The following is a 13,183-nucleotide window of genomic DNA, read 5'->3' as shown; positions in this document are numbered from 1 at the left end:
CAGAGCAATGTATATATTATTTGCAAGAGCAATTCTGCTTTTATTAGCAGTGAACTGATTTAGATTTAGAGGGAGCTAGGTGCTTGTGCTGTAAATTACTTTTACTGCAGTTTCTAATTTCTAAGTCATTCACCTACTTGCATTAAAAGTTGTCATCTGAATACTTTCCACGCGTTGGGGTGAAATTTCAAGGTTTAGTTTGCAAATTAGCTATTTTATATCTTGTAATTAAACCAGACCTGATCTATGTTTTGTCCTTTTGGATATGAAATTACTTTCTCAGAAGGCCAGCACCTTCAAGTGTAAACACTGGTAATTCCAGCCTTGTTACATTTGTATTTCTTTTCCCATCCCCGATCCCCAGGCATGTGCTCTCTGCATTCAGCTCTTGAGTTTATCTCAAGATGAACTTGGCATGACAGTTACTTCACACCCACTGCCAGGTTAAAAATAAATCTTAATATTATTACAGTGACAAATGCATAGTCAGTAATGAAGATAATTTAAAAAAAAATATTTTAAAAGAGCATTGAAATTTATCTCTTGTTGTTTCGCAGGCTTTCGAAATTTGAAAGGTCCAATTTATCTTTTTGCCCTGCAGCATTTCCTCAGTTTACTCAGTTGTGGAAGGGGATATAAGGGGTGATGAAGTAAAGTTTTGGTTGGCTTGGTTTCAATGATAGAGCCTTTCATGGCATAATCTATAAACCATAATGAAGCTGATGGACTTTGGGTCAAGCTAGTTGAAAAACCAAATCTGTATTTGGAAAACGCCCTCCAGACTCTTTGAATGCAGTATCTGGAAGTTAAATAAATGCTCTTAACTACAGCTGATGTTCCTGTGTTATCTAGTGGTGCCTAAACCTGGCTCCCTGCTCTCCTTTTGTTGTTTGGTCAGGGGAAAGCCTGGGTTGTTGATTACGGTACAGACAAAGCTGCTTTGCTTTTCATCAAAAAAATGCAAGTTGCCTTATGACATTCAAACCAAATTCTTGTCTCATCCTATGGCAAAACACATACAGTACATTGTGTGTGCATACAATTGGGGGCAGGGGAAGAATATTATCATAATATGATGATGCATTTTGCATGAAGCTCTCCAGAATGCCTCATTTGAGCTTTTGCCATTGTAATTCCATGTATCATTTCAGTGTTAAGCAATGCCCCAGGGTCAGAAAAACCTATAAGATGCAGCTGGTAGTTAACCTATGTGTCATTCGTCTGCAAGAGGATGTAGACCAGAACATTTCCATATGAATAACACCATCTGTTTTTTAACTCCCTTGCATTTAGTTCTCAGCCTTCCCCAGTTACAGCCAGTGCCCTGTATCTCATTTCAGTTTCTTGTCAGAACTGCCCAGTCACAGCCTTTGTGACCCATAGGGTCAAAAAGCGAGAAAGCATGTCTGGAGCTCACGTTGCCAGAGCTGACGTAATGAAGAGGGAGAGCAGGGGAAAGTTGAGGCTTCAGTTTGAGAGACCCTAAATAGTGCCAGATGCTGGACTGATGGGATAGCTAATAAGAGCTGTAGTAGTAGACCTAGGGAGGGGGGAAAGGGGGATTACTTTTCTTTTTTTTTTCCTCAACCTGAGGACCCTACAGGTTTCCAAAGACAGACATGGACCCCATGCACATTTAAAATATAACTTATTACTGTGCTTAGAACATTTTGTTGGTTACTTTTTTAAAGATACCTGCAGATCATGCATGTGATATTAGGTTTCATTTACCACAAATTCCAGAAGAGCTGTTTAATTCTCTTTTTGCCCAAATTTAAGTGAGACACAGTAATATGTAACACTACGTAATTTATATTTTCTTTTTTGTCAGTTAAGACAGTGTTGTTTTTCAAGTGAAATCCTAGAATGCTGAACTTTTTGAAAGATTTCTTTGCTTGTGAATAGGAGAAATACCCTGAATAATGGATACTGAGTTTCAATCTTGGCAATGCTGATTTGTGTGGGATCAAGATTTTAATTTTGAATAGTTTAATGAAGACCAATGAGCCTCAGCTGTGTCCTGTTGGGAGCTGCTTATAGCATAAAAATGCTATAAGATCCTTCAAGAGTAAGTAGGGTGCTCCTCCTCCCTTGTAAATGTCTCAAAGGTACCAGTGAGTGTTGGCTTTGATCATTGCTGACATTTGAAATCTTGTGATTCCCATGTTGTCACGGTATCTTTTCGTTAGATGTTAATTTCCCTGTATATAGCAGAGCTGCTACATATAGTAATTTTTTTAACCCTAATTTTTGCCCTCCAAAATGGCATTTGTGGATGAGTTATGAACGCTACTATGGTTGTTAAGTAAGATACTATGATTGTATTAGCTGATATAAAAGTTTTATTTTTTGACTTACATGTTTGCAAGAAGACACTCTAGGCTGACAGTAACCTTGCAGATACAAGCCTTCTTTAGCCCACCTTAGTGTCCTCAAAAGTAATTCTAACACATTTCTTAAGGGCTTGTTGTAAAAATAATGAGCAACTTATAGATTATGCATACAGGACCAAGAAAGTAAAGTTCCAGTGTCAAACCAAAAGGATTAAGGCAGTCCCAGGGGAGTAAATGGAAGCTGCAGAAAAACAACCCAGATGGTACCTGCCTTGCCTTTGGGAATAGGGAGCGGTGCCTGGAATGTCTGTGATGAGAACTCCTTTGCACACTCTGTGTTGGTGCTTTGGAGGCTGTTCACTCATGGCAAGGGGGGTTTCTGTCCTCTGTACTCCGGCAGGATTTCCGGGATGCTGTGGCGCATGCCTCCAGGCAGCTTGGAAAGCCAGTGATTGAGGACAGGATCCTGAATCAGATCCTCTACTACCTACCTCAGCTCTACGAACTCAATCGGGACCTCCTGAGGGAATTGGAAGAGCGATTATCTCACTGGTGACTATCAGTGAAGGGATTCCACTCCTTTGATGTTAAAATTTATCTGGGGGGCTTATGTGACTTCCTGTGATCATGGTTTGACTCTTGTTTGTGTTTCATGTACCTTTGTAAATGTCAGAATGTACTTTGAAAGTATAGGAGATTATTTTTCATTTAGATGTGCTTTTGTGCCATTTAGATGCATCCCAAAAGGCATGCCAATACATTTTTGTAGCAATCACAGTTTTTATTTGAAATTTCATTTTTAATTGAAATTTCTGGCCCCTGCATGAGCATGATAAGTGCACTGATTTCATTAGGGGAAAAGGAGGCTGTTCTGAAGACTGGTTTGCATTTTAGAGGTAGTTTAGATCTACTGATCAGGCACAGCGCTGATTGACAGCCACAATCTCTTTGAAGACCATTCTCAGTTACCACTGGTGGGTGGAGCTGTACAAAACCCACTGACAAAAGCACTGCAATGGGTAAGGGCTTTTCTCACCTTGAACTAAAGTGTTCAAACAGTTCTAGACCATTTTGAAAAGACTGTATATTTAGTGGCTGTCATCTAACACTAGATGTAAGATGTGTGCCTTGTAAGGTGTTTCAGCATAGCAACTGAGATGGGTACCTATCTGCTGTAGGCTTTTTGTTCAGAGCATAAACTAGCACTTCTTATTCTGAAAAAGATGTTTTGCTGTAGGGTTAAGATGTATGCTATTTTTAGCTCTAATTGCATCTTTTTTGTTGTTGTTGTTGTTTCTAGGCTTGAGCATCAAAGAATTGCTGATATATTTGTTAAAAAGGGTCCCTACCTAAAGATGTATTCAACTTACATCAAAGAATTTGATAAAAATGTTGCATTATTAGATGAACAGTGTAAGAAGAATGCAGGATTTGCAACAGTAGTCAAAGACTTCGAGGTATTGTATTCTTCTTTAAGGTATAACCTGTTTTGTGCCTTTTTAGCAGTTGTGATCTTTCACTGGGCTTTAGAAACTGTCCTTAATTTTTTTGTGTTTTGTTGATGGGCTTTTTTTCTGCAGTCTTGGCTTAAGACAGGAAGAAGACAAGAGGCCTTTTGAATTCTGCAATGTTGCAGATTCAGATTTTTTTGAATGCAAACTCAAGATAATTAGTATTTTTGAAGCATGGATCTTTTAATTCTGTGTTGCCTTTAGAGGTGTGGATTAATTAAACTTCTGCAGTGAGCACTCCTCTCTTCTCTGCTTTTTGCCTAATGAACACTGACAGCAATCACAAAGGAGCATGTTGTCCTTGCTATCCTGTTTCCTTTATTTCTGGGAAGCTCCTAGGTCAAAGCACCTGTTTTGTATCTACAGAATATGAGTGCTTACTAGTGTCTTTCATGCATGGGTAATTTTGCATGCAGTCTTCCACATGGAAATGCTTGCTCTGTAGTGTGGTGCTTAACACTGTGGCAGTATCACTTTGCAAAGATAAAAAGCTTATCCAGTATAATCAGTAGTTGTTTGGAGGCATGTTTTCTTTTGCTGGAACCTTTGACTGCTGTGGAATTGTTATTTATTTTGGGTGTCTCTTTCAGATGAGCCCCCGCTGTGCTAGTCTGGCCCTCAAGCACTATCTGCTCAAGCCAGTTCAGAGGATTCCCCAATACAGGCTTCTGTTGACAGGTACAGTCAAGCTTTTTGCAGGCTTCAGAAGCCAGTCTTTACATGCCCCAGGACACCTGTTTTCAGACAGTTGTATCCATCTGTAAAGTGTGTTTATCTGGCTTCAGATAACTGAAGCTTTTTTAAAACATGTCACAGTATGTGAAGCTCTTTTTAAAACATGGTATGGGTTTTAGAGGCTTTTTTTGCTAATACTGTGGTAAGATGCACAAGCAAAGTCCTCATGTTTACAGCACCGTGGTGTGTTCTGATGGTAGATTCAACAGTACATAGAAAACATGGAACCTGTGATGGTTTTTGCTTGAATCTGTGGTAATAGAAGCCTGTAATTTCCTCAAAGGATTGGAATGTTTCTGTCCTGCTTTGGGTTTTGCTTTTTTGGTTTTTTGGGGTGATAGGGGTTTAACAAAGGAAAAAGACTGTATGGAAAATTGGAACAAGGAGAAGAAGGATATCTGTGCAACTGCGAACTTTAAGTAGCTTCTCCATTTTTTCCCCACCCAGGTATTTTGTCTGTAAAATCCATTCTCTTTTAAAGGCAAAACACATGTTTTTAGTGCACACCAGTAAGTGCTTAAGGCTTGCTACCAGAGCGAGCTGAGGAGCTGATTTGTAGCTAAGAAATCTGGGCTCGGTTCCCTGCTCTGGCACTGGTGTGTTTGGGTGGCCTTGAGCAAGTCATCTCCATGATGCAGTGGGGTTTTTTGTCTTTAAAGGGAGGGCAGTGACAGAGGCCTCCTTTGTGAAGTATTTTGAGATGTGTTTGTTGTAAGAGGGGGATGGCTCCTGTAAGGATTTGGAAATACTTAAGGTATTGTTTTTGAGAGCCATTGCTTCTTGATGAGCAATTTAAAAATAACCTCTGTTTATGTAGTAACTGCAAAAAAAAATGCTCCGTGACCTTTTTTTTTTTGGCTCTGTAGCAGCTCATTGGCATTTCCCCAGCATGTATTTAGACTAGTGATGCTGTGGCAGATTTAGATTTAAGTGTTATAGAGCAGTTTCCAAGTTATTAACATTGACATTTTCATTTTAATCATCTCATTAAACTCAAGGTGTTGAAAAAAGGGGGAGAACTCTTACTAAATGGAATGCTCTATAGGGGAAAACCTTAAAGATACTTAATTGATGAAATCAACCCATAAAATGGCATTTGGGGACTTGCTTTATTTTAAAAGGATACTCAGGGTGTGGTATAGTTTGTTATACACTTCAAAATCGTTGGAGCCTTGGGTAAGTTGAAAGGTTTTAATTGAAACAGAGTTTAGTTGAATAGAGGATCAGGATGGAGCAAATGCCATTGTCAATATACACAGCAGAGTGATGGACGGCACTGAAACAAAACTCAGATGTTGAAGGGGAATTCCTCGTGATGATGAGCTGTCATTGTGGCTGGGACAGAATGTTTTTGACCTGAAAAAAGCCCATCCTGTGCTGATGGGGATTGTTTTGGGGTTCCTCAGTCAGTCTGCAGACCTTACTGTGGCTGCCTGGCTTTAAATACACCTGCAAGTGCTGCTGAAAGGAATGGGATTGCCATGCTGGTGGCAAATTTAGAAACATAATTTTCTCTTGTTCTATGGGAACAATAGAAGAGATCAGGCCAAGAATTTAATGATGCTGGAGCTGGAGAGTGATGTTTTGGATCTGTTTCATTTTCAGCACGTTCAGTCTTTCATGCATGTATGTTGCCCTTGAGTTCTGACTCTTCCATGTCTCAGTGGATGATCCATCTGCTTAGTTACCTTCCAACAGCTCTGTGTAAGATTGAGCAATGCCTCTGTAAGCTTGTGCTATATGAACATCTGGAGGACATGCAAAACATTTGTATCTTTTGTTGCAATGGGTGAGATGTAGCCATGGAGCAGCTGCCTAGGCCGGAGCTGGGGGGGATCTGTGGGGAGGAGGGCAAGAGCAGCAGAATGAAAATAATCCCGGAAATGAAGCTGTCAGGCCTGAGTCAGCAGGGATTTCTTCCTATTTAGATGTTCTGTGTCAGTGGGACAGCTTTGTACTGGTAACCTGCTGCTAGTCGGTCACATCACAAGATTGTTGCGGTGCTTTGAAGTGGAGTTACTTTTGTGCTACCAAAAGCAGGAGCAGGTGGAGTCATAAATCAGCCAAGGAGATTAACAGTTTAGCACTGTTTCTGTTTAATTATACAGCTTCTCCAGTCCAGTAAATGGACTTCCATTTCTTCACATAGTGGCCCTGAGTGTTGTAGAGTAATTATTAGATAGCTTATGGGGGAGGCCAATCAGAGGCCTCTGATTTCTGAGAGAAATGGAAGAGGTGATTCTCTTCTCCCAAAAACCTCTAATTTGAGTAGATTACTTGAGACTGTGCTATATGAACAGGCTCTTGATTGTCAGAGGAGAAGCCTCTCTCCTCTTTTTCACAGCATAAGGTTGGCAGAGAGTGTCTTTTATTATCCTTGACTGGGTTGTAGTGAGGGGAGGCTGAGTGGGATGAAAAATTCGCCTTTTTGCACTCTGCAGCTTTGCAGGTTGGAAATGGAGTTGTCAGACTCAAGGCCAATTACATGTTGTGGAAGAATTACTTTGAGTTTAAATTAATTACTTTAGACAACCCAAGACAAAAAGTAGTGAATGACGCAGAAGATAATTTTAAGCAGAAGAAGTGATAGCCACTTCCCCCAGCAAGTAGGAAGAGAGAACTGGGGGCTGCTGTCAGGTAGAAGTAGGCATACAGAAATTTTCATCACAAAAACAATACTAGTGTGCTTTTATATTTATTTTTGCTGCACCTTGGGGTATCCAGCAGAATTAAGAATTTCTGAAGGCATGATTAAGGTCTTTCTCGTCTGAACAATGAAAGCTCATTTCAGAGGGGATTTTTTTTTTTTTCAAAGACATTAGATGTCATTTCACCTTAATATCTGACTTCTGTATTTATTTCATATGGGCATACTTTTGCAAAAATTTTACTGCAACATTTTTCATGTCTGTGAAATCAGCTTGTCTGTATAGTTTATGCCAGTACCTCCAGAAGGCACAGAATTTCCAGTGTGTATTCACAGAAGAGACTAAAAATATCTGTTCTGATGCTTCTCTGAAGCTGAATTTTAGCTGTGAACTGAGGTCCACTTACCAGATAAGGAGAGTACTAAGGTGAAAATTACCTATTTATCACTTTCAGGATTATACAGTTGTTTTAGTGGCTGCTGCAGTTTTGTAAGACAAAGGCTGCCTTCTGTTTTAAATACATAATTTTAAATGAATGCAGTTGTGTTAAAATCTTGATTTTACCTCTTCTATTCACTGATTATATAATTTAAAATGCTAGAAAATACCCATCCAAAAATGGGTTTGAGTGGTGGTGTTTTGGGAAACATGTTATAAAGCATGAATATGCCAAGAAATAATTAGTTCCCATCTTGGCTCTCTGGTTTTATGTTTCCACTGCAATTACTTTGGATGTTAAATTGGATGTCTTCATGTACCTGGGACAATGTCTTAAAGTGCCAGCTGTACATTTGCAGATGAGGAAATTATACCCACCTTACCTCTTGTTCCCAGCCTGTAGAGGTGAGTGTGTGGTTTGCGAGCCTTATTTCTGTATGAGCTGTAGGGACTCATTTTTTCTACTGGAGTCTTTTGTGCTGGCTCCAATGAACATTAAGTTGCAATTGTAAAGCTTTTATTTGCTGGCTTAATGGTGGAGTCCAAAGAGTGCTCTGCCTCAGCAACATGGCACAGCTCCAACTTGAGAGACCACCCATCCACAGGCAGGGCGGGGGGGCACCTGGTGTTGTATCTGTGACAGGCTCCTCCAGGTTAAACCAAATTAAACTTGGTGTGAACTCTTCCCAGTTCCTTTCAAAATACCTCCTGTTAATTTTTTTCCCCTCATACAAGCTCTTACCAGAACAACCCAAGGTGAGGCAAGATTAACTTTGTTTCAAATGGAAAATACGGCCACCTAAATACTCCATTGGAATGGCTGGCAGCTACTACAGCACAAGATTTTGAGGGACATGAAGGATACAATATTCATAGAGTACAGCAGACAAAGTTTTGGTCCAGGTCAGACTTGTCTTAAAAGATCACATGTTAACCAAAGCCTGCTAATGATCAAGCAGAACTCTGAGGAGAGCAGAAAGCTGTGAGTGTTCTCATGGCCCAGCCAATCGCACTTCCCAGAGTTCCCTCCCTGCCTTCCAGCTGGTTCCTCTTCCTGCACCCCAACCTGCTCTTCATGCTTCTCCCTTGGATCCTCCCTTAGGTCTCTGCCAAACAATAAAATGTCAGTGCCAAATGTTTCTCTTCCTGTACTTCTGTTTTTTTCAAAGCTTTCATTAACTGTGACAAGTTCTCTCACTTTTTGTAGCAGTTCTACTGCAGAAACATGTTTCATAATTCCCTTTTAATTTGGTGCATAAGGAAAAGATTACAATGCACTGAATGGTCTCTGAGGGGCACGCATGAAGCAAGACATCCTATGAAGGCAGGAACAATTGGCTCCTGATCCTTTTTGAATGAAAGAATGAATTTGGGTAGGGCAGGCATATGGGAGTTGAATTATTTCACTCCTACATGAAGCTTGTACAACTGAGAAGCTAAAATTGAATGCTTACTACATTACATGTAATTAGTTTTCATTAGATATGCCTAAATATTAACACTTCATTTAAAAGGTAATTATAAATCAGTATTTGTTGCTTTTATCAATCTAATGTATATCTCTTGGAATGTTTTTGTTTTGGTTTCTTTTTATTTTAAGTTCAAAGCTTACAGAGAGTACATTATTGACGTTTTACTGAGGATATGTATTAATCTTTGACAGGGTATTGCACTTTTTGATGAAGTAGACACTCAGCCAGGGAATGGAAACTCGAGGGGGATGTCTTCATGTATAGTCATACATTTGGAGTTAATTTTAGCAAATTAAAATAGATTTTAAAGCTACCAAGACTTTAATGGATCGCGGGTGCCATCTCGTGGTTGAACTATATGTGTCATTGAAAACTGAAAGTGCCTATTTGAACATTGAGGGAAGTATATTGTTTTTATTACTGAAAAATATTAATCTTCATCAGATCTTCTGTAGTGGACTACTTTTTTTTATTAGCTCCTAGACACTACTTTTGGTGTTCAGACAAATATCTATAATCTTCAAAAGTTTTTTACATCAGCTTAGATGCAAATGATTGCAAGTATCTACTAAATTTTCACTTGCTTGTTTTTTTCTGTAATAATATATACAACATATAGCTTTTCACTGGAGAAGACCACTGTTTCAGTAACCTATCTCTTTGCTGATATACTTTCATTATGGAGATGCTAGTTTTCACTTTGTTATTACCTTGACAGATTTAAAAGATAAAGTAGTAGATCTTTGTCAGTTAGGTAGTAGATCTGAACAGCAGATGTCCAGGAAAAGATGGGGCTTACTAGTTTCTGGTGTTGTTTATTTATTTAACAAAACTATCTCTATATTATTTTTTCTTTATACAGATTATTTAAAGAATCTTTTAGAAGAATCTGCAGACTATAGGGATACTCAAGGTAAATGTCTCTTTAAAGAAATAATAACATATGTACCAATGTTTCAAGATTTTAAATGCAAAATGCTAAGTCAATAATAGAAATGTTTTCTATTTAGTTCTGAGTTTCTCACAAGAGGTTCTAGAAGATTGCAAGCATTTGTTTCAAAAAAGTTTGGAGCTGGCAGTCATATCAGCTTGAATTGAAACCAAGAGATAAGAGTGCAGTTCCACAGGCAGTTTAAACAGATATTTTAGGCACTGCCTCTTTGAAAGAGACAGTCCCTTGCAAGTGTAGACCTTTAATAGGCAGCATGCTCTCTCCAGCTAGGAGCCATTCTGGCCTCCTCCTCTCTCCTTGTGCCAGGAAAAGCATCCATGTGGCAGAAATGAGCAAGAAGTGAGCTGCCATGGGTAATATTTAACCTGAGGAGTTCTCCAGTTTGAGTTGTCCGAAGCTGCACAAACACATGTTACTTACACAGGTTTTTGCCTGCATGTGGGGAGAGAGGAGATCAGAGGAAATGAGAAGTAGTTGGTGATAAAGAGGACAGGACCACACATTTCATAGTGGTGCAAGATTAAGGTGGTTTAACTCAAGCATATAAATGCAATGCACATTCAGGCTGTTTCCTTCCTCAGAGTGTGCCTCAGCAGTACAAAAAATGCTCCCAGTCAATGTTTCCATTTCATTTGCATGAGATCCTGTCACATTTGTGCAAGTCCATTACCTTTGGAAGAGTTGTGCAGATGTAATTGATTGAACTGCAATAAATGAACACCTTCAATGCACTGAGCCATGTTTGCTTTGTCTGCTGGTACAATACCATGAAATATATTAGTAAATATATTTCTTAGGACATTTAGACATATTTGAGTCTGTTGAAGATGCAAGCCAAAAATATTTTAACTTACGGCTCTTCAAGAGATAGAAAAGTTCATCTTGCACTTCTTATAGCTGTGAACAAAATAATACTTGCACTGACATGTTAAACAGCTGACCACTTGAAAAGAGAGCAACCTAAATCTATAGTTCACTTTTTTGTGATTTCTTGAGCTTCTCTGGTTTTTGTAGTTACATCTTTCATAGTGTTTTTCTCTCCCTTCCTCTATCAAAGATAGAAGCTGAAGTTAAGTTGTAACAATGCCTAAGTGTTAATTTGACATCTGACATATTTGGTAATCCATTTTAGAATTTGGGTAAGAAAAGAAAATCTAATCTTTAGTCACCAAGATCTTTCTTGTAATAATTAAGCTTATCTTACTTCTAAATTTGCTTAGTTGTTTAATTCCACTGCAGAGCCTGGGAGTGAAGGATAGGAGTGGAGAGAGAGACTAGGTTTGGTTGTCATTAGTACTCTTGGAAAAAAAACCCAAAGAGCACAATTCTTCTTGCTGACCTTCATTTGAATACATTACTTCAGCTAAGTGGTATAAGTGGAATGCTCTTCCCTGCCAAAAAGCACTTTGTTTATGGACTTTGACCCTATAGATTGTTTTATGTTGTTGTTTAGATTCATTTAGTCTTGGCTGTATAAATAGTCCTGAGATCCTGGAACTTTCCCTTCACTAGCCAGCAAATTTTATAATTTTCTCTAAAATTCTTCAATCTTTCTTGAAGTCAATAAATGAAATTTTAAGGTTCTAATATGTATAGTAACTGAGAGATGAAGGAAAGTATAACAGAGAGAATCAGATGCTCATCCCTGTCTTTGTGAATTTAGCTACATTTCCCTTCATCTTCTTTCATGTGGGTGGGAGCTGGGGAGGTTTTGCCTGAACCAGCTCCAGCATTACCTAGAAAGAGACCACCAGCTACATTTCAGCAGGTTTGCTTGGTTCCATAACATCTATATCTCAACTTAAATTTTGATCAAATGCTTGATGTGCTATGTATGTTAGCTGTCTGACTCTGTACTTGCATCGCCTTGGTTTGTGACAATCTTTTACAAAAATTCTCCTTCAAATGGCTTTGGAGGAGCTTTTTGTTCATGTCTGTTTAGTTTCTCATATGGCTTCATGAGCTTCTGAACCTTTCAGTTCAGAAAGCTCTGTCTTTAAACATAATTCGTCTCCGAATATGAGTCAACAATAAGGGAAGTATATGCATTCTACAGTACTAATACTCTTACGATTAGCTAGGAAAAAAACCCAAGGCCTTGGTTTTACCTGGTTTGGTAGGCTTCTCTGTGGACTTTGAACTAAATTTATTCCTTTCTTTGAAGTGCTTGACTGTAATTCAGTTACTCAGAAGGTGCTAAATGCTTTAGAGACTGCATTTCAGCACAACAGTTGTTCTAGCTTTCTGTTAAGTGTCATTTTTCTAACTTAAGTAAATTGCAGGTTTTTGGATAAGATCCTTGTATGGGATGGATTCTTAGACTTGGACTGAACACTCAGTGTTCACATAATCGTTTTATATAACTGCATTTTGCACTTACACCTTAGGATATTTTACAGTTGAGTTGCTGGTTATTAAATATCAGTACTTAATAAAATTGCTTATATTTGGTAACATTTTCCAGAGATTTATTTTTCTTTTGGTATTACAAATTCAAAATATAGAAATTTGAACTTTACTGTTATTTTGAGGGGCAGCAAAACTAAAGGCGAAAGACAGAAATGACAAATATTTATATAATTTTTCTAGGTAGTCTTCCATGAATGGCAGTGATGGCATTTGGGTAAAATGGCAAAAACTTAGTCCCTATAGAGTGTCTGTTAAAATGTTGTTAACTTTTCTGCTGTAGGTATAGGAAGTAATTTGTTGTGTGAGAAATTGGAATTTAGCTTTGCCTATGGACTGTTTTGAGTAGTTCTAAGAAATAATTGACACTGTTGGTTGAAGCAATGACTTGCTAGGGCATACTTATTGAACCACGATCCAAAGACTCTGGGATTTTTGGGAAGTGCTGCTGAATGTAGTGTCTGTGCAATAAGATCCTTCAATCCTGGAATGATGTGGAAATGCAATATGGTATCTGTGCTTTACATTGTACCAATGCTAACTGGTCTGTATAACCAAAACATCATTCTTTCATCTTTCAGATGCTTTAGCTGTTGTTATAGAAGTTGCAAACCATGCCAATGACATTATGAAACAGGGAGTAAGTATTTTGCCTTATGAAGCTGATTGATTAAAGCTTTTTCTCTTT

General features: G+C 38.5%; 1 protein-coding gene across 2 annotated transcripts in view; it reads left to right on the top strand.

Moving 5' to 3' along the window:
* The window catches only part of FGD6 (FYVE, RhoGEF and PH domain containing 6), a 72,444-nt gene that overhangs the window by 37,701 nt on the left and 21,560 nt on the right, over positions 1-13,183 (top strand). For both annotated transcript variants that reach the window (XM_038153176.1, XM_038153175.1), the window contains exons 6-10: positions 2,734-2,885; positions 3,634-3,790; positions 4,435-4,522; positions 10,000-10,050; positions 13,077-13,135. In XM_038153176.1, the coding sequence (XP_038009104.1) occupies positions 2,734-2,885; positions 3,634-3,790; positions 4,435-4,522; positions 10,000-10,050; positions 13,077-13,135 (507 nt within the window). The remainder of the gene's footprint in view (positions 1-2,733; positions 2,886-3,633; positions 3,791-4,434; positions 4,523-9,999; positions 10,051-13,076; positions 13,136-13,183) is intronic.

Source organism: Motacilla alba, chromosome 1A (genome assembly GCF_015832195.1).
Source record: "Motacilla alba alba isolate MOTALB_02 chromosome 1A, Motacilla_alba_V1.0_pri, whole genome shotgun sequence".
NCBI classification, from domain to species: domain Eukaryota; kingdom Metazoa; phylum Chordata; class Aves; order Passeriformes; family Motacillidae; genus Motacilla; species Motacilla alba.
This window is presented reverse-complemented; position numbering and strand designations above follow the sequence as displayed.